Source organism: Danio rerio, chromosome 13 (assembly GCF_049306965.1).
Source record: "Danio rerio strain Tuebingen ecotype United States chromosome 13, GRCz12tu, whole genome shotgun sequence".
Taxonomy (NCBI): domain Eukaryota; kingdom Metazoa; phylum Chordata; class Actinopteri; order Cypriniformes; family Danionidae; genus Danio; species Danio rerio.
In genome coordinates this window covers 13,412,512-13,437,697 of record NC_133188.1, presented here as the reverse complement: position 1 = coordinate 13,437,697, position 25,186 = coordinate 13,412,512, and the positions used below count along the sequence as shown (strand labels likewise).

Below are 25,186 nucleotides of genomic sequence, written 5' to 3'. Positions count from 1 at the left end.
ACTATTTAAATATGTGACTTATTTCAAGAAAATAAATATTAATAATAAACAACTTCAGGTTTTTATTTACATCCATGGGCATTCATTGTGTGATTCGCCTGTCTACTCACTTTTAGCATAAATCATTCATGTATTAATTTTCTTGTCGGCTTAGTCCCTTTATTAATCTGGGGTCGGCACAGCGGAATGAACCGCTAGCCACAACCCATCTCTGGGAAACATCCACACACACATTCACACACACCACACACACACTCATACACTATGGACAATTTAGCCAACCTAATTCACCTGTACCGCATATCTTTGGACTGTGGGGGAAAACGAGCACCTGAAGGAAACCCACGCGAACGCAGGGAGAACATGCAAACTCCACACAGAAACACCAACTGAGCCAAGGCTCGAACTAGCGACCTTCTTGCTGTGAGGCGACAGCACTACCTACTGCGCCACTGCTTCGCCCCCTAGCATAAATCAGAGATACTCAAACTAGGACCCGCAGTACGGTAACTTTTGATTTGGCACTCCATCCAATCTGAGAAGAGAGAGAATAATGGGGAATTTTTGGGTGGAATGCCTTTAACAGAGATTGTCATTTTAATTTAACATAACTTTTTGTTTAACTATTGAGCTACAAAAAAGCAAACTGAAATTGAATGTTTCAATTAAATGTTGTAAATGAATCAGATTTGAAATAAATAAATACAGTCATTTGATAGATAGCGTACATGGCAGAAGACAAGCGAATTAAGGCAAAGTGTATTGTTAGTGTTATTTGAAAAAAATTTCATGTTTTTTTATTATAAGATGTTCATTTTAAAATGTATAATTATTAATTCAATCATAGTATTTTAAATGTAATAAATTATAGTACTGGGCAGCACGGTGACGCAGTAGGTAGCACTCGCCTCACAGCAAGAAGGTCGCTGATTCGAGTACCGGCTGGTTCAGTTGGCATTTTTGTGTAGAGTTTGTATGTTCTCCCTGTGATCGTGTGGGTTTCCTCCGGCTGTTTCCCCCACAATCCAAAGACATGTGCTATAGGTGAACTGAATAAGCTAAATTGGCTGTAGTGTATGCATGTGAATGCAAGACTGCATGGGTGTTTCCTGGTGTTGGGTTGTGACTGGAAGGGCATCCACTGCGTAAAACATATGCTGGTTAAGTTGGCAGTTCATTCTGCTGTGGCAACCCATGATTAATAAAGGGACAAAGCCGAAAATAAAATAAATGAATGAATGAATAAATATAATAAATTATATAATGAATTATAATAACAAATTAGGAAATCACATTGACAACTTTACGGTTTGGTATATTTACCTCTGGCCTACCAGCCTCAATCAAGTTTAGTTTTTGGCCTTTTATAAGAAAAAGTTTGGGCACCCCAAAATTATAAACCCCTTTAGGCTAATTTTTTATATATTTGTTTATATTTGATAGCCTAATTACCCTAACATGTTATCCTATTTAACCTAGTTAGGCCTTTAAATGTCACTTTAAGCTGTATAGAAGTGTCTTGAAAAATATTTATTCAAATATTATTTTCTGTTATCATGGCAAAGATAAATTAAATCAAATGTTAGAAATAAGATATTAAAACTATTATGTTTAGAAATGTGTCTAGAAAAGTCTTCTCGCCGTTAAACAGAAATTAGGGGAAAAAAATTAACAAGGGGGCTAATATTTCAGGTTGGTAAATAATTTTGACTTCAACTGTATATAGTATAGGCCCATATCTAGGCCACTTGATAAGAAACGTGGCCAAAGTCGTTTATAATAAGCGGATATGGCAACACTGTATGGCGCGCTTATTTTCTGGTTGCCAGACACTTTCTTTTTCTTCCTAACCTTCGATGTCTTCAAATCTTATTAACTACATAAGGACACACATATATTCAAGGTATAAATTACACACGTCGATCACACTTTATATTTTGCCAAAAATACAAATAACAAACGGCAAATAATGTTTGCCCTGTTTGAAACCAACAGCATGCACCTTGTCGGATTTTCTACGAACAACTGGCAACAAGATAACAAATTCCCTCCCTCTCTAGCAGCTGACGTCAGATGGTGAGAATTGCCCTCCTCAATTCCTCGAGCAGTGATCTGTGTCGCTTTGCCATTTTTTGAAATAAAAACAAAAACAGGTGATCTGAGAATTGCATGGCTTTGTCTGTACCCACGGGCCCGCGATGGAGTTTGGAGTACGCCGAGGATAAGTGACGATGTTCGTCGGAGAGTCCGCCGCGAACAGAGAGATATTTGAAAAGGCCGGTTGAATTGTGCAGTCGCGTGTCAGCCAATCGGATGTGAGTATTTTTGGCGCTGATTGGGATGAGAGAGTTTCCCGCAAGCTCCTCAAAACAGATCGGGAGTAACGAAGATGCTCTAAACAGGTTTATTTTCCCACTGAAATAAATCATGGCACATCTGTAACGACGGGCATTGTTGTCTAGTACAGGCTGGGGTGGAGTATTAGAGATTTTCTCTACGGAGAAACGAGTCGTTTGGTAGTGTGTCATTGACTGAAGCAGCTGCAGCTGTACCTCACTTGCTAGCTGGCTAAGCTGTAGTTCGCGAGGTTTGTCAGCTGCATTTTGAAGAGTAGATTATCCCAGAGTGGTAACAAAACGTGCCATGAGTGTATAATGTATATCACAGCCACGTTCTCAAAGATTATATAGTTATTAGTGTTACACATTTGGCACTGTATAACGTTTAGTATTGTATGCGTTCTGACGAGTGATTTCTTTGCTAACATCATATTAGCTTCATACAGTTACTTCTACAAGCGTATGACTTGATATCTTACTCTCAACTGTGTGTGCACATTTTCTTCCATCTGTGAACTACCTACCGCATTTCAATCGATATCACAATTCCCACTTAGGTGTTTAACTTTCATTTTGGTGTTTTAAAGTTTGTATTAAAAGCTAACTTAGTTCATTTCTTTTGGTTTGCTGTGGGCTATTAGGACGGTTAAAGGAGTCCATCAGTGACTCCTCCATAATGTCCCTTCATTGATGTTAACGAGGCATCCTGGCTGCTCATCCTGAATAACAATAGCTCGATAACTGCCTCTTGTTTGGGACCGAACGGACATTTGCATTTGAGCAGTCCCTTTTTTTGCATAAAGCTTTGTCTCATTTAGTTCTTATGCGGTTTTAAGTTATGTTTTATACCCCTCGCATGTTGCAGGTGAAGCGTGTTGAACTGTAGCTGATAGTAAACTCGTGCTGTGCTGAATGCTTTGGGTGTTGTATTGTATTTTCGACCAGGATTCATGTGAGGAAGAGGAGGAGGCGGGGGTTTGTGCATTGAACTGAATCAAAGCTTCTGGCCACCCACTCGCGCACTGCGAATCCTCCAAGGAAGCCATTTTAATGTGGGACCAAATCCTTACAGTCCTCAAACCCTATCCTCACTTTTCACCTGACCCCAGTGTCTCACACCAGCTCTGACTAGCTACTCTTAATTTGTGGCTATTTAGGCCCTGCAACTTGCTGCAGTCGCCACAGGTGCTGTGGTCAAAATAATACTTGCACGTTGTCAGTTTAAAAGCGAGTTCTTATCTTATTGTTTCGTGACATAAATGTTTACATTTCGTTTATTTTAGTATTTTTTTGTTGAGCATTTGTTTCTAGTACATGACTTGTAGTTGTTAATTTTATAATTTTATACAGCATTCTTTAAATGCTAATGTGCTTTTTTCATATTTAGAGTTTAGTCAACGTTTTCTTACCCAGAGACCTCTTAAAATAAACATTATATGTTATAATTATGAAAAAACAGTAAAACAGTTGTTCTGATCTATTTTATAATTTTTTAATAGAAATTTCGTTTGTAATTTTTTTATTTATTAAAATCGTTTTTAAAGTCCACTTTTTTTCAGTAACTTTTTTAAACCTTTATCTGAAAGGTTGGTTTTAAAGTACTGTACAACAGTTATATAGCAACAACAAATGTTATTTTGCTTTATGCTAATTTTTTACATTGGACCTTATGCTGAGCCAGTGTTTTTCAGCCAATGGTTATCTTCTGGTGAAAGCTTAATGTGACTATTTTCGATTTCATATGGTTCCTTATACAGCATTGATGTCATTAAAATACATTCAGTTTAATAGACTTAAACATTCATTTAGTTGTTCAAGAGTAAAACAAGATGAAAGCACAGAAACTATATTGAAAATACTGAGGTAAAATAAATTGTCCCATTTTAAAGACTTGGCAGAGAAAAATGGAATTTAACGCAGTGCTTCTTGTTCGATTTGAGACCCATTTCGAATTGTATATTTATCAGGCAGTAAAGATCACAGATTTTTAAAGAAATAAGATCTTAAACGTGGCTATTTTATAATGGAAAGCTGATTCTTTAGAAATGGCAAGGCTTGCTGACCGAAAGTGTGTGCATATACCCCATTTTATTTGTAATGTGTTGATAGTTTGGTTTTCATTTTCTTTATTTTTTTTTTGCTGTATAAAACCGCTTGTTATGCTGCTTGATATTTACAAATGGGTATTTCTTAGTATTTTGCTGTATTGTGTCTGTTTTTTTTCTTTCTTTTTTAGGTGCCTTATCAGGTTTGTTGTGTTAAATTTAGCCTGTTCTTTTCCACTTCTTGCAATCCCAAGTTTACATATCTCACAGTTATGGTTATAACAATGTTGACATCATCAACTTTACAATACCTCCACTTTTCGCTTCAAGCTTCTTCCTCGTTCTACTTTGCCAGCATTTAACCAATAGTGTCTCTGCATCAAAGTGATGTCATGCCGCACGTGTTGCTGTTTGTGTGATGTCAAGACAGAGGTTATTGTAGATGTTTTAAAAAATAAATATATTGGAGTCGTGATCGGGAGGTAACGTCCGATCCCGTTCAAGTCTGAAACCAAGTGATCAGGCACGATTTCTGATCATGTATTAGGATCTGCACATCCTTAGTGGGAACACCAATTTTGTTGTGTACCAGTTTTACTAATTACTTCAGTTTTTCATTATTTTTCCTGGAGAGCTGATGTCCTGCATATTTTAGTTCCAACCCCAATTAAACACACTTGAACCAGCTAATCAGGCTCTTTTTATGTGTATTAGAAACTTACAGGCATACTAGAAACTTCCAGCAAAGTGTGTTAAAGTAAGTTGGAGCTGAACTGTGCAGGACACCGGCCCTCCAGGGCTGAGTTTAAACACCCGTCTTGTAGTACAACTAAAAAAAAATCTGCTCAAAAAAATTCAAGATAAAATAACTAATTGTAAAGAATCAAAAAGAATCGTTAGCCACACGCTGAATTAAATGCTGGGCCTTGCAGTCTTGCAAAAACCAATGAATCTGAAATAGTCCACATTAACCGAAAATATTACCTCCGTGTTATTAAAATAAGATGGATAGGTGTCAATCTATTATTTTTTATTTCATTTTGTAAGCATATATTGCTCTTTGTGTTTTGCAGGCCCCTGGATTACAATGACAGACAGTAAGGGGGGATCGCTGCCTGCAATGCCAGAGCCCAAGAGTCCTACTAGCATGAAACAGCTGTCGGATTCACCCGGTGGACGTAACGGTCTGGTTGATGGGATCACTGATCCTACAATGCTCATGAATAAAGCTGCTACCCAGCTGGCAGCAACACCTCAAGAAAGTGTTCCGCAGATGATTGGCAGTCACGGTCATAACCACACCCACGAGCATCTAAAGGACCTGACGTCCCGCTTGTTAAATGGCGATACAGAAAAAATTCCAAAGCTCTGTGCAGCCCCTGCCGGACAGCCTCTTTTGAAAGGGGTTGAACCTGTTTCTCAACATGCCAGCCCTCCAAGGAAGACCAGCGTTTCTCCTGAACTTACTGTCAAAATAACCAAATGCGTGGTTAATTTAGGTGGGAAGCCAAACCGGTATGAAGTAGATTATACTGAGGAGAAAGCTGAGGAGACGGATGCACCTTTGAGACTACCAGAAGGGGTTCTCACCTCTCCAACTGCCAGGAGAGATAGACAAAAGAAGAAGGGTATGGTGAGGAAGAGGATCCCACCTTATCCAATCTTAACCCATGCTGCAAGTTCTGATCAATCTCCTCTACTGCACCCCACCATAAATTCAAATGACATCACTATTGAACCGTGTGGTCTTCCTGTTGAGTCCATTGAGCACACTCATGGAGACATGCCTACTTGTGTAACTGCCTTTCCAGATGAGGTATTGTTTGATGGCATTTGTTTACCTGCAGGTTGTTTGTCCAGAGTATAATGATCATTCTCTTTACATTTTGAGCCTCATAAGGTTTTGTTCTCTGTTTTTTAGCAACCGTTGTCTGACTGTGAAGAGACTGTTGATGCACAGGGTGTGGATGAGACTGATGATGCACAGGGTGAGAATGATGTAAAGGAGAGTTATACCGAAACTCAATCCAATGTGCATTTCTCAGTGGGAGATGTCATCTGGACCAAAGTGTCTGGATATCCATGGTGGCCGTGTATGATCACTACAGACCCGGAGTTTAACATGCACTTTAGGTCAAAAGGTAAGGTGTGCTGAATAGTTAACCTTGCTGTTTTAAGGACTTTCCCCACATCCTCCACAACATAATTTCCCACTTAGCCACTGACTGTTCGTTCTCACTACTATGCTTATGACTTTGGCTGCACTATGATAATCTACATTTAGATCAAAACTGTATCTAGATTGAGACATCAACAGTCAAATGTCGAAAAAATAAGGCTTTTAAAGTGCTTCCTACAGGTGGTAGGCGAATTCAAACGAGAGGGTGCTCGCTGCAGAGCCATTTGAGGAGAGCTGAGCTCCAGCGAGGGGGAGCATGAGCTGTCGCTCCGCCTCCTGTAAGCTGTTTTAATGCGTACACCAACCCCACCCCTAACCCTACCCCCAGTGACATCACTCGTAGAAGAAGTGCAAAAAAGGTGGAGCTCAAGCTTAAGCTCCCCCTCGCTGGAGCTCAGCTCTCCTCAAATGGCTCTGCAGCGAGCACCACTTGATTCAAACACACCTTTTACACACAGCAGAGGGTTTCATACATGCAACAAAAAAGAGGTTTTTAACAATATTTTTATTTATTATTCACTTTCTTTTCAGTGGGTTGAATTTTTTTTAAAGACTGTTGAAATAAAAAACAAATCCACTATTTGATTTACTTTTATTCTATTCTGCAGCCATGTGCACCCACTGACAGGTAAAAATCTGCTGCTGAGATTTTGTACAGTATTGGCAAAGCATGTAAAAGTATGATAATTACAAGTATAACAATTACAAGAATTAAAAATATAGATTATTTAAATAAGGCAAGTGAGTTAAAGAGCCTCTATTATAGACTTTTGTAAATGTCCTTCCATGCAGTGTGTAATAGCTCTAACTGGGGTAAAATATCCAGCTAAGGCTTAAATCTGAAAGTGTGCCATGTTTAAAACTATTGATTCATTTATAAAAGAGTCGACACCGAGTGGTTTAAATGAGTTGTCAGGGTAACAAATCTTTAGCCTTGTTGGTGTGATGTTGATACAGAACTTAAGCCCCGTCTGTTTGTTGTGTGCATAGACCCAGGAAATTGAAATCCCGCCCACAAACACTGTAGAAGAAAAAGAAGACAAACAACTGTAGCAGATTCTGGTTAAATCATGTTGCGAAGATGCTGTGCTCTGAAGTGTGCTGGAAAGTTAGTGTTACTTTGTCTACCCAAAGAAGAGGCTGTGAAGAGTCAGTGGTTGAAGTTTATTTTTGCAAAAATACCTCAGCATTATAGCCCCAGCCTTGTGGTGTGTTTTCCTTATTTTTCTGACGAGTGCTACACTAATCTACACTCTTACAACGGGGCATTCTTCGGCTGTTTGTTAAAGAGCCATGACACCCCCCACTTTCGGTTAAAGTCTACTTCAGAATTTTTTCAAAAGGTGCATGATTAATGGGCGTGGAGCTCCGCGAGCATCGGGCAGGAGTGGGCGTGGCCAGCAGGGGAGAAGGGGAGCGAATAACTGTTGTTGTCAGTTAGCTCACAAAATGAGACACAAAGAGGAGACGCATGAGTTTATAGTTTACAAAGTTAAAATGCAAAGAAATGAACAGTGATTTAATGCTCTGCTACATTTGTTATTCGTAATTTCATATACAGACAACCACAATTTATATCATTATGAAGATGTGTGTTCATGTAAACACTATAAATGAGGACTTCTCCCTCAATCCCCGTATCCAGCAGACTCAGTGCAGCTCAATACTGTGCCGTGGTTTCCGTGTCTCTCAGCTCGGGCTTGACACTGGCAGGTCTCATGAATAATTAAGCAGCCGGCTCTTCTCATAGGATAAGAAAACTCCGCTATGAATAATAATGAGAAACCGACGCTTCATCATTGCACTTGCAGTACTTCGCTACGTTGCCGATTTTGATCCCGCCCCAAAAATCATTTTAAACCCGGAAGCTGAAATTAGCTGACAAAAGCTCAAAATTATCCAGTTTTCCCCACAATTAAAGCTGACAGGTGCTAACATTATCTTAACTGATGCTCAACACACACACATCTGTTAATATAAAAAAAAAGTTCTCCGGGGTGTCCTGAACCTTTAAAGGAAGGATCAAAAAAGACTATTGATGTATGGGACTTTACCATTACACAGTTAAGGGACCAGTTCCTTCCATTTTACAAGTGTTAGTCAGTGCGATTTAAAATGGTTGCCTCCTTGTTTTCTCTAGGTTGCCAAATATGAGTTTAGTTTTGTTTTGTTACTCGTGATCGCTCCACGTGGCTTGTAGTGCATCTGGTTAAGTCTTTATATTCTCAAATCATGGCCAAAACCAAATGTGGCGGAAGCTCGTTCCTTTACCGATTTATACACGTTTGTGAGCTCGCTACCCTCTGCCATTTGTCATTTCCTTCGTCAGCTGTTCCTACACACATGCAGCGTTCAATTTCAAAATAATTCAGCTTTTGCCTCTGTGTGGACTAATACGGAATGTGTGTCATCGTTAAGAGCTCCATTGCTTTAATGCACTCCTGCATTGGGCTCACACATATACTCTGCCTTCCTACTTCAACAATGTTGATAAGCCGTGGTTGGCATTTCTCTGTCTCATGCTGAAGGCAGTCGACCAATCACAACAGAATGGGTCATCAGGCCAATCAGCGCAGATTACCTGGGTATGGGAACAAATTAATCTCTGAATGATTCATATTGGAGTCCTTGGGATATTTAGGTAAATATAAATACATATGAGAGATACAAGAGAATGAATGTGTTTTTTGACCTGGCATGCATATCAGACTGTTTTTAGAGACATCTAAACCAAAATAAAACCTTTTAAAATGCATAATAGGGGCTCTTTAACTAACCATTTCTAGCAGTGTACATATTTTTTGCAGCCAGGTGTAGTTTTGTCCTCCCGGAGTAAATAGAATAGTTTTTCTGAGTCGTTTAGATCAAAGAATTAATTGTATAACGTGTCTCTGTCTTGCGGCTGTGCATGTGTTGTCAGCTGTGAAGCCAAGCGAAAGCAAATTAGGCTTAGAATAAAAATGACGATGGCTTAGAAAGTGAAACCAAAAGCAGAATCCAGGACATTTCTGGCGATATAGAAAAATTTTAAAGTCCCAAAAAGGCCCTTCCAAAAAGGTCTCTGCAGAGCACAACGAGCAGTAGGAAACACGTAGAGTGATAGGAGATTTTCCACCATTTAATCTATTGTGGATGTTTTGCTTTTAGGCTGATACAAAACAGTGTAAAATATGATAATAATAATATTAAATAAATAAATAAATGTTGTCAAATATGCTTGGTTGGCTGTTAATATACCTGGGTGGCCCACGCAAGTAAAGTCTATGTGTGGGAAGCACTGCTTTTAATTGGACTTAGCTGCACTTAAGGATTTGCTACACTCTGACTTCCTCTAAAGGGTGACAAAGAAATAAAACAGAATTAGCTTAAAGACGCAAGGGTCACTGAGGGATTTAAAGGTTACAGTTTCTTTGCAATGAACAAGAAATAAAAGGCCTTGAGCTAGGGCTGTGCAATCAATCGAATCGCAATCACGATTTGAAGCGTTGCGATTAGCTAATCGCAAGAGGCTGCGATTTGACATGTATATTATATAACTTCCTTTGCTCAGAGCAAATGCATGACTGCCGTCTGTGTGTGACAGTCGTCTGTGTGCGACAGTCTTGCTAGCTAGTCTTGCGTTAATACACTAATTAAAATCAAACAAAAACAGCACGTCAGTAATGTGGGAAAATCTTTTTCGAAGTCACAGACACAGACACCTTTCCTGTGATGTGAAAGGCTGTAGCTGCATTTAGAAAAGCAGTGCCAAAACAGCACAGGTGAATTTTTTCGTGCAAGAATAATGTGTGTGACACACAGAGGTCAGGATGGCGGCAGCAAAAATGGACATAAATAGCTTTTTTAACGAAAAGTGTAAGTCACAAACTCAGTAATATGTCCTGAAAACAAACGGCAGAATAAACAGCTAAATGCAAAAGTATATGATCCCTGCCAGTTCTCTTGATCCCTCAGAGTAGCATGTGCAATTTCGGTTGAAACAGTTTGTCAGAAAAACTACAGCCTGAGCTCCATCTTTTATTAATACTCTTTTATGACTATCATTTGCACTATGGCTGAGTCTTTATCAAACTCTCTCTTTATATCGGTTCTTAAACATTTTATTAACATCACACTATCAGGCCTGTAGCTAGCTTTTTGAATGGGTTATTTTTGCAGTTATTCACCTGATTTTCTGTGTATTTATGAGGTATAAATATGATATTTTAGTGACATTTTGAGAACAATTATTTACCGGACTATATTGTTGGATGGTTATCATAACCACACTTTTGAGGTACCAAAATATATTTTAAACCATTTTGTCAAATTGCTTATCACACTATTTTACTATTTTAAGTGTTTATTTGCAAATGTGCATTCAAACTGTAAGCTTTATATTACAGTTTAAAAAAAATGAAAATTTATAATAAACAAATATGAAAATATACTTTAAAAATACAAATTTATTATCATCTTTTATTACACACACACACACATATAATATATAGGTATTTTCCCCGAATTGCACAGCCCTACCTTGAGCAATCTAGTTTTATGCAATGTTGGTGTGCAACGATAATAGCGGGTTGGCTAATTACAATTGCAGTGATCTTGGTGTAACTTTCTAAAATGCTGAAAGGTGAATATGTGCAGCTTTCACAGAGGCTTGAAGAATGCAGTCTTGGGCAGGTATCCAATTATAGACAAAAATACTGGATGACTGCCAAATCCCTCAAGACCTGGGTGGTGCTGAGTAATGAAAGCACACCACCCAAATACAATAAACCTACATTTGTATATCAAGATCTGTATAGAGCTGGCACTGTCACCTCACAGCAATAAGGTTGCATGTTCGAGTCTTGGCTGAGCCAGTTGGCATTTCTGTGTGGAGTTTGCATGTTCTCCCAATGTTGGGAACCTCTGGGTGCTTCAGTTTCCCCCACAGTCCAAAGACATGAGGGTATAGTTGAATTTAATCAACTAAATTGGCCAGTGAGTGAGTGAGTATCTTATAAGTGAAAAGGTGCACTTTTAATTTTGACACCCTCAGACGTCGTCACCAAATATAAATCAGAGGCAAGACTTTCTCATACATAGCTTATTTCAGTTGTCAATTTTTGTAAAAATCCATCTATTCTATTGAATCAATCTATTAAAAATAACATTGGCTAGAATTATGCGTCACAGGCCTAAATTATAGAGAGAATTAACAGATGAAGCGAGACTGCAGTCAGATCATGAAGAAAATCAATGTTGGTCTTTCTTTTGAGGTGTCAGTGCAGAAATTAACAAAACAATAGGCCTAATACAAAATATTGTAAGATTAAAATTTGGATAAGTTATCAGATGGTCATTTCAGTCCGTTTTCCTAATGGATAAACGGCACAGTTAATATTTCAGCATGCTTTCACTTTCATATTTGACATGAAACGCACATTTACCGGTAGTAATGATGACCCACCCTATTCGTAATTCGCTCTTCATAAAGCTGTATATGTGGCTATTACACAACCATAGTGCACTGTGTTATAGCCTGGTTTGTTAGTTTATTGGATCGCTTTGATATCTCAATACAATCCGCTTCAGAGTTCGTTTCAATCCATTGATTTGACCAATTGATTTGACACAGATCTGAGCACGATTGAGGGATCTTTACATAAGCCAAACAAATTGCGCTAACTGGGCAAATGAGACCGGTTCTAAAACAAACGTCTGGGTGTGAAAGCACCCTAAGACTATATTTCCACGCAATTGACATGCAGTCCCAGCCAAATTAATCTTTAGTAGCAACTGGATAAGTTGTTGGGTTATTCTACTGTGGCGACCCCTGATAAATAAAGAGACTAAGCCAAAGGAAAATTAATAAATCTGTATATAACATGTACATATAAAATTTAGAAGAGGGTTAACAAGAGAGCCCTGGGGGACACCATGAGTAAAGGGAAGAGTAAGTCTCATGAGAAAACTGTAATGGTGACGCAAATGGCTTAAAGTTGACAAAAGTCTTATTTCAGTTTAAAAGGATGGTTTGAAAACACTGAAAAGGGAGAGCATAGATATTGTAGAAATTGTTTGCACAAGTTTGACCCTGAACTAACATAAGCAGAAAGCAGGATGGGCTTACAGATGACGAAGGCGAAGCATGAGAAAAGTAGCACCTGCAGGAAGTCAATTTATTTTTACTAATAACATTATTATTTATTTTTTTGGCAGTGAATAGCCGTACAGGATTATTGTACCATGTACAGTATTTTGGAGATACTCCAGAAAGAGGATATGTTTTTGAGAAGTGCATAGTCACCTTCTCAGGGAAACACCAATACCAGTCACTTAGCCGCAGCAACCAGCTCCCCATTAATATCAGTGGAAGGAAGGTACAGTATATACTGCGTCCATACAGTGCTCAGCATAATTAAGTACACCCCATTTTGAAAATGAATATTTTATTCTATTACTTGGTGAATATGGTTTATGTATTTTGGTGCATTTTAAACAAAACAGATTTATTAAACTGATATTTATTACAATAATATTTTAGTCACCAAACATTTTGAAACTGAAAGATAATACTATTAAATTCAAGCTAAATATTGCACAAAATTTGTATTTAATGTTTTACTATACCATATAAATTTAGATCTACTAGTTTTTGGACTGTTATGGTAAGTTTTTTTTTTTGTTAGATACGCTCTACATTTGGCTTCAGTACTGAATAATCTACTGTATATGCGCAAAAGTAAAATTGTATAGCTTCCTATTAAAAATATAAATTTCTAAAATAAATTTGTTAGAGGTGTACTTATTTATGCTGAGCACTGTATGTTATTTCAATACATTATTTTTACCTCTATAATGAAATTCTTTGGTCTCAGGCTTTTTTTAATGTGCTCTCTACAGCGGGCAGTTCCTCGTAAGTTTCGGCAAAAGTGGGAAATAGGTGTGTCACAAGCAAAAGAAGCTTTGGGCCTGCTAACAGAGGAGCGGCTGGCCAAATTTAGCTTTGTTTATGAAGATGGCAAAGCCCAGCTCAACCCTCATATGCTTCAAGTGCTTGAGGAGCAACGCAATCAGGGACTGCAGGAAGAGCCAGTTCAGAGAGAGCCCCAGGAGCTTGTCAGCCTCACGCCACCTGACTCCACTCATTCCAGCCCCACAAACTCCTCAACAACATCCACAATCCCAAGCCTCTTCTCCAACCCCATAGACAGCAGCACTTCATCAGGGAAAACCGCCCTCCCCAGGAAAGCACGTAAACCGTCAGTGAAGACGAATCGCCGCAAACAGCGCAGCTCGACAATAGAGTGGATAGTGACTGAAGCTTCCTCTGCAAAACAAATGCCCCTGACTGAGTCTACTGTTCAGGTAGCAGCTAATATGATTGCTGTTGTTCGTCTCTGTGTAGGCTTTTGATTTCATTCTGAGGATAAGGATGCTTTGTTTCTAATGTTTTGACATTGATGTTTCTGATGCAGTGCGAGGTTAATACAGAGCACAAGAAGAAAGGAAAGACAAATGCTGGGAAACGGCCTTACCGGAAAAAAGTGTGTTTTATCTCCTCTGTGGTATTTTTGCTGTAATGATTTTTTTTTAAATCACTTAAGTTTACCTTTCCATATATGCAGGATCTGCTCTGTATTGATCTGGACCTTCAGCCAAAAGCTTCTCAGAAGAAACCAAGACACATCAGGCAGAAGTTTCCTGCAGCACCAAATTCAGTGAAGAAAAGGAAAATTAAAGCAGGAGTCAGTATCTGTGACACGTTAAACACAGTGTCTACTAGTGCAGGACTTTCAGGTGAGACTTGTAATAAAATTCACACCTTATTATGAGAATTATCCTTAATTAATGCAACAATTAAAATACCAAACTAGGGATGTCCCGATACAACATTTTAACTTACGATACGATACCGATATCGCAGCCTTCAGTACGAACCAATACCGATATAAATCTGATTTCAGCACAAATCATGAATAATTTACTTTTACCTATTTCGTTGAGTGGGATGTATAAACGGCTAGATCAAACTGCGAACAAAAGTCAGCAACAGTTAGTATGGAAAAAACAACCAATTTATTAAATATTGGTTGCATAAATGTGAACCTTTTACATAAGAATATAAATAAAAAAATTAAAGAATAAATATTAAGATCCTGAAAAATATCTTAATTGAATAAACAAAAATATATATTTTTAAAGTGTAAAATACTAATTGAAGATCACTTCAGTTATTTATTTTTTTACCGTCAGCAAAAACACAAGGGAAAAATATTAATAATTGAACAAATGCTAAAGTTTAAGTTTCCAAAGTTTAAATTTCACACAGCTTTTTGATGAATTTTTGATCCAGTTTGGAGCTGAAAAATATCTTTCACGCGGGGGAGCAGAAGTAAGTTATTGTTAAGTTAATAAAAATGTGCAGTATGGTTTGAACAAACATTTACATGATCAGATCTATTTCATCTGAGTTTGTGTCATAGGAAGATTATGGCTGAATCAATGTTCCCAAACCTTATTAATTTTATAATAATATATATTGCACATAAATATACTTGCAGTAGCTGGATTGAAACATTTTCTCCACAGCACATAAAATAATGTGACTTTTAAGAATAATTTTATTTATCAAAAATCATTTTATTTGCATAATATTGCACAGATTCCACTTTACTTCGCACATGAGGAAAGTACGACAATGTAAATGGAAACAGAACTGCAAACTCTTGTGCAAAGCTGACACTGTTTATCAGAGCACTTTATCTTTCTGGGTTTTAAAAAAAAAAAAAAAAAAGAGTTAAACATGGGTATGCCTCAAATTAAATTCTCCTTCTGCTCAAAAATTAATACCATTCTTTCTTTTAAAATGTAATGGCCCTCAGCAACAGAATGATTTTTTATTCTTATTTAACAGACAATTAAAACAACAAAAATTTTAGCATTTCACACCTTTTACATGACACTGTTTATTTTCAGTGTGTTCAAGTAAAAGAAAAAAGAAAAAAAAAAGGATAAGAAATTCACTATTTCACTTCTACTATCCATGTTCACCACTGACAGGTCAAATCTGCTCCCTCTCTAGTCTTGGTGCAGCTGAGAGATTGAGATGCACTGGCCAAAGTTTGCGTATAAAAATGTAGTAACTCCGCTAAAAAAAAAAAAGCAGAATCCGGGGCAATTTAGAAATCTTGGCTAAATGCATTTTTTAAGTCCCAAATAGAGGACATGTCCAGGAAAAAGAGGATGTATTGTTACCCTAAATAATGAGCTGGATCAGTCTATTTAGTAAAAGGCTTTTTATTTTCGATATCAAAATCGGATCGGGACATCCATTTACCAAATATAAAAAATAAATAATACACGCTTTTCTATGCATTTAAATGAAAAGGTCTGCTGTTGCATGTGTTTTAATTGTTGTTGTTGTTGTTGTTGTTGTTGTGTTTTTTTTTTTTTTTTTTTTTTTTTTTTTTTTTTTTTTTTTTTTTTTAAGAAGTAAAGGCATCTGCACCAAGCACAAAACTCTGGGAGAAGGAAGATGCCTCTTCTAAAGGTGTGTGTGTGTGCATGTGTGGGTTCTTTCATTATTAGTTACAAAATTTCAGTTGTTGAAAAGGTAAATGAAGTGGAAAAAGATCTAACCTTAGGTTTTCTTTTAGAAATGATTCAAGTTATAAACTTGTTTTCTTACTGCTTCCTACAGGAATGAAAAAGGTCTGCAAGCGTTCACGAGAGTCAAAGCAGGATGTGACATTGCAGCCTAAGAAGAAAAGCAAGCTTGAAAAAGATTTTAAAAAATGGAAATGCCCAAAGGTAGGATTGGTGTTGGAACTAGCGGTGCTTTTAAAAGTTGCTCTTACTGACAATAAAATGTGCGTTATTGTAATTGAGAACTCTGAATCGGTTTTCATGCGATTGGCGTCTTAGCCATAGAACCTCTCTTTCTCTGTGATGTCTGTTCGGGGCTGGGGCCTGACACATAACCAACCAGTGATTATGACGAGTGTTTTTGAACGTGAGAGTCTGATGATTGGCTTAGAGAACATTTCCATCGTTTGTCAATCAGAGGCAGAGTTGTGCAGGTGTTGAAACACATGCACATTCAGTCGTGCACACAAACAACCAGGAAATCAAACTGGAAATATAGGCACTAGCTTCCCTTACAGTTCTAAACCATCTATTTTGTTGTACTGTGCAACTTTAGTAATGATAATATTTATAATGATATATTGAATTTGATGGTTGTCTCTCACATTGTTCTACAACAACATTAAAATTGTGTAGATTTGTGTACAATGTTTTATATTTATTTTATAGTGTTTTGACAATTTTTTTTTAAAGGGGTGTGCCAGAATGTAAGATGCAAAGCAATGTGTGCTCATGCTTCATTTGTAGAAAATCACGTTATTTTTTCATATATCTTTGATTATATACAGCTACTCGGCTAACATGAAAATGACTGTCATATTTCCTAGTTACTCCAAAAGGCCGGTACTCGAGGCTCTGATTGGTATGCATAATGTGCTGTGATTTGCAGAGTGGCTCCACGTCACCACTTCATACCCTTACAAGCACGCATTTTTTGCACTGTGTAAACAGTCAGTCACCTCTCTAAAATAAAATCTGACAAGAGTCTTTCACATTTATTTGGAATAAGCATGTGTAAGTAATCTAAAACGTTCTCATATTTTTTGCGAGTCTATTATTTGAGATGTAGAATGTACGCTGCATAGAGAGACACTGCACGTACTGCTGAAGATTGTGCGCGCTTACAGCAGTTTGACTGATAAATATGAATTTGTAGCTAAGTTGTTAACGGTACCAAACCGCATTTCTCGTTGTTTACATTCTCGTTTTAGTCCTTGATACAACGTACTGTTAACGCTAGAAACTGCACATGTAATACATACATTTGAACAAATAATAACACTTACAGGCTGTGGCTCACAATCCAAAGCTTCGTCTACTATGGTTGGAGGAGTTTTAACTAAATCCAGCACTTAACTGGGTGAGGTTCTGGAAGCTTTCTTTTGTTAAATACTACCTATATATTTGTTTATAATTCTCTGCAACATACTTAAAATTAAATTGTAAGCAATTATCTCTTTGTGTCGTGTCCCTTGGAAGCCAAAATACACATCAACTAAAGTTTCAAATATCATATCGTAGTGGACCACCCCTTTAAAGAAACACAGTAGTTACTTTCACTGGTAATGAGTAGGGCCAGATGGAATCTGCGGACATTTTTTGCTATTTCTGCTGAGAATTTTGGTACAAGTCTGCAGATTTCTGCGGAATTATTTTGGAGCATCATAACTAAAACCTTAATGTATGTAAAAAAAAAAATACCTTTTTAATTTTTATTTAATGTTTAAAATGCAAATCCAATTGGATTCACTTATTTGGTAAATAAAGCAAGTTTTTCATATAATATATCTAGTAAAAGACAGAAAATATTACTGTACTAGTAAAAGACAGAAAATATTACTGTACAAACTAATATTGTACATAAATCAGATGAACATTTTCATATTAGTCAATAATATGACTGAAATTAATAAAGAAAGGTGAATAAATATAGATTTACACACATTTTCTCTAGTAAATAAACAGAATTATTGCTTTTAATACACATTGTCATTTTTAATTTAACATAAGCTTTCATGTATTAGTTTTATTTTTAAGCTACAATAACTGGAATTAAATGTTTAAATTAAATGTTGTAAATAATTTTTTTTTATGAACATACTGTTGCTCTTTAGATGGAGCACAATTCTGAATTCCTCAGTGAGCAAATCAAGACGAAGGCAGGTGCAGCTTAAAATAGTGTATTCGGCAATAAACTCCATTGTGTCTAAAAAATGAAATTATATGTTCTAGGGCTGTAACGATACACGATATAAAATCGAAATCGCGACACTCAGATCTACGATCCTGTGTCGCGGTGTGATAAGGGAGAATCGCGACACACCCCGTGATACCTTTCCAATAACGTCACGCGTGCCTGCAAAAGTTGAGCTAATTAACACTTTTTTTCGTTCGACATTACAAGCACTGCTCCGTTTAAGCCCTCGCAATATTTAGCCGGGAGAGCTCGCACGGAGCTCTTAGTAAGGGACCGTCTGAATGTGTCAGGAATATCAAAAACAAAACCAACTTAACCCCGCTTGACAACCGACAACGCCAGAAACATTGCCAATGCTGTCAAAGCGGCCGGATTTTCAGCGCATATACGTTGATTTGCTCACACTGTTAATGTGGCTGCGCAGAGAGGGATGGGCGTTCACCAGATGTCAGGTAACAGCCAAACTTTTCTGTAACCGTGCAGTGCGCTTTCTGTTTGAACCTTTGGGAGTGCTGACTGTAAGGTGCGTGAGGTCAGAAAACACGACGAAGCTTTCAGTTAAAATAAACACAGTTTCTATAGTTATAGCCTACTTTATTTAGAGATAAAGGTATATGGCTCTGCATATAATCACTCTATCTTGCTGGAGTTTATAGCCGTTTTGCTTTACTTCAGGACGCATTAACACCGCTCTGAAGGTCTAATCGTTGTTTTAAGTTATCCAGAGCTGTATGAATATACAAATCTTGAATATCACAATAGTATTAAATATTACAATTGTAACAACACAGACAGCAACACTTTTGCACAATCGATACCCAGCTGATTCAGTCGTTTATAAGAGGACCGAGCCTCTTCTTTTTTCCTTGTCAACATAAAGGCAGTAAGGTGCGCCTTGTTTTCGGCCACTTGTTTAACTGCAAGGCATACTTAATTTGCGGGATGATAACGTATAACCCGTGCCTACAGACACATTTGCTAAAGAAGCAAAATGGAAGAAGAATATTGCTGTTTGATACAGACCTGTTGATACTAAACCAGCGCTTATGTTGACCTGGATCTTCGTAATAAACGCAACAAATAGGCTTTACTTTTTATTTTACAGCTTAAAACATGTACGCAGATTAATGCAATATCATATTTAAACAAACTGTTTACAAAAAGTCTACATATGCGCGCGTGTTGTTGTCTTTTCATCAGGCAGCGCGCGCACTTGAACCGCGAGGGAGAGAGAGGAAAGCATAGGCTATATCAGGACATAATCTTTAAAATAAGGATTTCTATTAATATTTAAAAGGTTTTGTGATTATAATAATAACAGCGGGGCATTAAATAAATGCATATTTTCCGTGGAGCGGGCAATTTGAGGAAGTCTGCGATTTTTATTTGACGGAAGAAATAAACATATGATTGGAAAAAAAGCCTATGCCGGTTATTAAAAAGAATCAGTCAGTATTTTCGTTTTGTAAAATAAATTAATTATTTAAGTGAAAATAATTTAGGGCATTCCTATTTATTTTATTCATTTTATTTAGATTATTTTGCTCTTCTGTGCTAAACACTGCAGGTGCGTGAAGATGTTGTTCTGTTCCGCTATTAATATATAAAAATAAATCAGTATTTTAAAATGCAATATTTAATGTGTCATACACAAAATAGACACGTCAATTTGTTTAATATAAAATTAATAGTAATCTGACCAGTTAACCGTTAATAACCGATTAATGAGCGGCGGTTGTCCGTTAGCAAAATTAACGAAATGAGCATCCCTATTTAATTTACTTTTTCTATGCTAGAGAACTTGATTGAAAAATAATTTTCAACATGCTTGAACCATCTAAACAATGGAGTTTAGTTTGGTTTTTCAACAGTAGCCTATTTTGTTACAAAGAAAACAGAAGTGATATAGCTTTGGCTATTTATTTATTTTATATATGGCTATTTATATTGTTAATAATTTGCATAGTTAATATTGTTCTTTGATGTTTAGTTTATAAAGATTTTTCAAATGTTATTTAAATAAAAATAGTTTTAAAAATCTTTTTTTTTCCCACCCCACACGAAAAAAATAAAATAAAAAATCGTGATACGAATCGAATCGTGGGTCAAAAATCGTGATACGAACCGAATCGTGGGTTTGGTGTATCGTTACAGCCCTAATATGTTCATTATCATAGGTTCATTATAAAATGTAAGAAAATATACAAATAATTAGTTCATATGATTAATGTAATGTTTTCTATTTATTTTTTAATAAACGAGGAAACTATTCATGGAAACTTCTGAGGACCTTCTGCACACGGTCCTCAATCAAGTTTGGTTTTTCGTCCTTCATAAGAAAAAGTTTAAGCACCCCTCCTTTAGTCTGAACTCAAATTTTAGCATTGATTGTTGAAAGTGGGAAAACAAAGTTTAACAATTAAACAGATCATTATAATATATTTCATTGATTGATGTATTAAAAAATTATCTCTCTTTTCTGTCATTAGGCAGCATCATCTGCACCGGCTGCTGTTCCTGCACCCAGGGGGAGGAGGCGGAAAACAGACAGAGATGAAAATAGGAAACGATCTAAAAAAGCCTCAAGTAAACCTGCAAACATTTTTGAGCTACTAGAAAATAGTTTCATCTGTGCCTTTTTATAATTAGTTTGAACAGTTGGTCTGTATTTGAATGCCCTGCTTTTTTGTGTTTTTCAGAAGAGGAACCTCCTCCTAAAGCCAAACGTGGTCGCAAGCGGAAAGAGGAGTCGGGCAGGCAATCCTTTCCTGCCTCCAAAAAGTGCCGCCCATCATCTTACGCTGAGCCAGAGGTGCGTGTACTTGGTGACCATGTTCCAATATCTGAAATATCATACTTAAAACCTGACAATTTATTGTGTGAGATGTGGCACCCAGTGTCTCTTTGTTTGAAGACTTTGTTTGGAACTGTAGTAAATGGTTTGTGTAAATTTCATTTGCAATAATGTACTCTAAGAAAAAATATTTTAGCGATCATATTAATTAATCTTCTGGGCCAAAATCAAAAATTCCTGATGTGATTGGCAAAAAGACAAAACAGAAAGCGAAAATGCTTTTTTAAAATGATTTATTATTATATTAAGTAAAGTAATTTTAAGTATTTTAACTCATTAACTTAAATTATACAGATTTTTTAAAAGCACACAAACAAAATAACAATTTAATTGAATGTAGCATACAATCAGATAGAAAATATGTACTGTGGTCAAAATGATTCGATCACTTGGCATGTTTTTGAGGTTTCAGCAGTTTTGTTGCCTTTACGGTTTGTCCTACACATCAATAGTCATCAGTCACTGTGAACGAATAGAGTAATCATAAGGAGTTTTCTTTAATAAAAAAACGGCTTGGCTCATTTCACTGTCAAGGTCACTGTCACAGAATCATGTTCTTTCGCAGAAGTAGCCATACTACTTGTGTAATCATTGTCATATATGGGAAAACATTAATGTTGTAGTTCTCAAATTAGCACTCTGTCAGTAGATGAGCTGCTTTAATTTTACAAAGGTGAACATGCCTAATGTAAAAACCATACAACTCACTTTATCTATTGTTTTGCTCAGAGCAACCATCTTCCTGTTTCATTAACATTATGAAATAAATTCATGTTTTGGAAGCAAAAAAGTTCTAATAATGTTGGCCACAACTGTGTTATTATTAAATACCAATACCTTTATCTTTATTCAAGGCCTATGCGCAACAATCAGTTAGTTAGTTTTTTTTATATATATAATATTATAAATAAAAAAATAAATAATATAAATAATATATTTTAATAATAAATAAATAATATAATATTTTTTATATATAATATATAGCCATGCACAGCTATTATCATCAGAGTGGAGAGAAGATCAATGAACGGTAGGTGTCCTTTTAATAGTGTTCCTATGACTGCACAGTAAAACCTTTGGAAACCACATTGGAAATGTCCAGTCAGCACTTTAGTTTAGACTTTGCATTTCTGGTGAGCATGTGTGGTACATGCGAGAACATGTACAGTGCTCAGCATAATTGACTACTCACTATTTTTAAAATGAATATTTATCCATTTCTCATTGAATATAGGCAATGCATTTTGGTGCATTTAAACAGAGCAGATTTATTAAAAACAGATATATTTATTCAAATAATATTTTATTCACCAAACATATTTAGAAACTGAAAGATAATAAAATTAAATTCAAGCAAAATATAGCAAAAAAATTACAACCTACAAAATTTGAAGTAAGCTTAAAATTTGTTTTGCTTCTCTTGATTTTTCCTCTTTTATTTTTAAATTTGTATTAAATATTTTTCTGCAACATAAATTTGGATGTGCTAGTTTTTGGACTGTTATGGTAAGTTATTTTGTTAGATAAGCTCCAGATTTGGCTTCAGTACTGACTAATCTAATGTATCTTACAAATATAATAGTGTATATCTTTCTATTAAAAAAATAAATTTAAAATATAGATTTGTGAGGGGTTTACTTATGCTGAGCAATGTATATGGGTAAATGAGCACAATATCCATAGTGGATTATTGAGCACAGCTTCACACCTACACAGTGACGATGTCTTGAGGCAGAGTGAAACCAGCGCACTGAACAACACTGCGCAGTATGGCACAGCGCATAATTTTATTTGATTATTTGTTTTTGGCTCATATTTTTGACCATTTTTCTCTTACGTCTGAAAACTGAAGTGTTAATTGATTTATTTAAAAAAAAATGTTATATACATTTGCTCTCTTTGCAGCCTAAATCCCAAAATGCCAATACAGTGAGTTCCTTGTTATACGCAAGAGGTACGTTCTAAAAGTAACCCGCATTAGGGGAAAAAATCCACAAAGTAGCTTAATTTTTTTTACAAGTATTATAGATGTTTTATGGCTGTAAAACCCCTCAATACACAGGGGTTAAACACTCTCAAAGTTCAAAATTTAGAAGAACAATAAATCCAGTATTATAGAATAAAACCAAAGATCAAAACCTGTTGTCAGGCGCAAACATTCATCGCTGTCAACGTAATGTTCTTTTTCCTGAAGTCACTGGTCTACAAAACTAAAGCAGAGTGGGTCGCACATTGGATGCACCGCACATATGAAAGTCGGAAGTAACTAAAGATGTGTATCGTTAAGGTTTTAACAGTGTTACTACTTTTATTGATACCACTTATCATTTCGGTACCTTAACAATACTTTTGGTAGTGGTCTTTTTTTAATAAAAAAAAAAACTAATTGAACAGAATTAACAACTTTATTATAACGCTTTTAATGTAAAAAAAAAAAAAAAAACAATTATAAAACAAATAGATAAAAAAAAAAAAATTTATTTTGGCAAGCCCAAGGCATTCTGTACAGTACAGGAGACACAGAGGAGATTTGATTGACAATGGTCTATAGCCAGCCTGGATGCAGAATACAATATGCTGTAAAAAAAAAAAAAAACATGTCCAATTGCACAAAAAAATCAAAAGGTGAACCGCATTATAGCGAAGGACAACTGTAAACATCCCTAATATATTGTGACATTATATTTCAGAGACCCGATTCTCCCAGTGACAGTACAGACGAATCGCATCCCTCAAAAAAGGCCGAACGCACTCCAGGTGCCAAGAAAGAGAGCGTGTGTCTGGTGAGTGAACCGTCCTTGCAGATAATTGTTAATCTCTTATGCTGCACAGGCATGACTGTGAGTGTGTAATTTTTCCACAGGTGTGTGAGCAGACCGGGGAGGATATTGTGACGTGTGCGGGACAGTGCTATGGCACATATCATCTGCATTGTATTGGAGTAGAGCGGTCAGCAGAAAAGATCCTGTGCACTGCCTGCAGTACAGGTGAGTTATACTGATATCATGTTAATAATGCTATGTTTAGAAAAACTTTCTCAGTATTGTGGGCTAAATTGACTTGCACTTTCAGGTGTGCATGTGTGTTTCACCTGCAAGAAGTCTGAAGGAGAGGTGCGGCGCTGCTGTGCGCTCCACTGTGGCCGTTTCTATCATGAGGCCTGCGTGCGGTTGAGTGCTCTGACCGTGTTTGAAAACCGAGGCTTCCGCTGCCCGCTGCACACCTGCCTCAGCTGCCACTACAGTGGACGCGCCGCCTGCAAGGCCACCAAAGGTATTGAAAACGCATACACTTCAAGTCAGTGAGTCCGTTTTTAATGAGTACGTTTACATGGACAGTGTGAAGATAGGATCTCCAACACTGGGAACAGCAGTACTGGCACACATTCGTACACACACAAAAATGCGCATACACTTACTGCAACCATGATGCATTTTCCTCTCTGCTTTGGCTAGCAGATTAGCAGGTGCACACGACATCTTGCCAGCCCACGGACAGTTACACACTTTGCTCTCAACTCTGTTGTTACTCTCAGACTCTCTACATATACATATTAAGCCTGATTTATACTTTGCGTCAGGTGACCGGCATAACCCACGGCGCAGGCAACGCGCGTGGCTGTGCATTTATACTTCTGCGTGCTGTCTTTGTTGGTCTGCATTAACACTTCCGAAACGCTAGTTGGCAGTGAGGTGTAAATGTTCCTCTGTGTCGAGTTTCTTCGCTACTTTTTTGCATTTCCTGAACACTTCCGGGATGTACAAGTGGCTCAAATTCGACTTATTTTGAGGCAGCAACCGGCGGACGTGCAACAACTTTAACTATGAGGTAAACACAAAACAAAACTTTCCATCCGGAGCTCCTTCACGGGACTCCACACTTGTAAACAATCGCTCGCCCGGCGTCGCACCATTCGCGCGGCTCTCGCTCCCGCCCAGACTCGTCAGC

The 25,186-nt window shown here is 37.0% G+C and overlaps 1 protein-coding gene across 9 annotated transcripts in view; it reads left to right on the top strand.

Moving 5' to 3' along the window:
• The first annotated feature begins 2,068 nt into the window (after window positions 1-2,068).
• nsd2 (nuclear receptor binding SET domain protein 2) overlaps window positions 2,069-25,186 on the top strand; it is a 37,022-nt gene continuing 13,904 nt past the window's right edge. The window contains exons 1-15 of one of the 9 annotated variants that reach the window (XM_073919095.1): window positions 2,299-2,402; window positions 3,285-3,524; window positions 5,458-6,200; window positions 6,306-6,525; window positions 12,759-12,919; window positions 13,443-13,907; window positions 14,018-14,086; window positions 14,168-14,339; window positions 16,036-16,092; window positions 16,243-16,352; window positions 20,874-20,970; window positions 21,084-21,196; window positions 23,929-24,021; window positions 24,102-24,225; window positions 24,311-24,511. In XM_073919095.1, the coding sequence (XP_073775196.1) occupies window positions 5,472-6,200; window positions 6,306-6,525; window positions 12,759-12,919; window positions 13,443-13,907; window positions 14,018-14,086; window positions 14,168-14,339; window positions 16,036-16,092; window positions 16,243-16,352; window positions 20,874-20,970; window positions 21,084-21,196; window positions 23,929-24,021; window positions 24,102-24,225; window positions 24,311-24,511 (2,611 nt within the window). In that variant the 5' untranslated portion in view covers window positions 2,299-2,402; window positions 3,285-3,524; window positions 5,458-5,471. Of the gene's footprint in view, window positions 2,588-3,284; window positions 3,525-5,457; window positions 6,201-6,305; window positions 6,526-12,758; window positions 12,920-13,442; window positions 13,908-14,017; window positions 14,087-14,167; window positions 14,340-16,032; window positions 16,093-16,242; window positions 16,353-20,873; window positions 20,971-21,083; window positions 21,197-23,928; window positions 24,022-24,101; window positions 24,226-24,310; window positions 24,796-25,186 lie in introns of all 9 variants that reach the window. The other 8 variants (XM_073919092.1, XM_073919093.1, XR_012388327.1 and 5 more) reach the window with 8 other exon arrangements.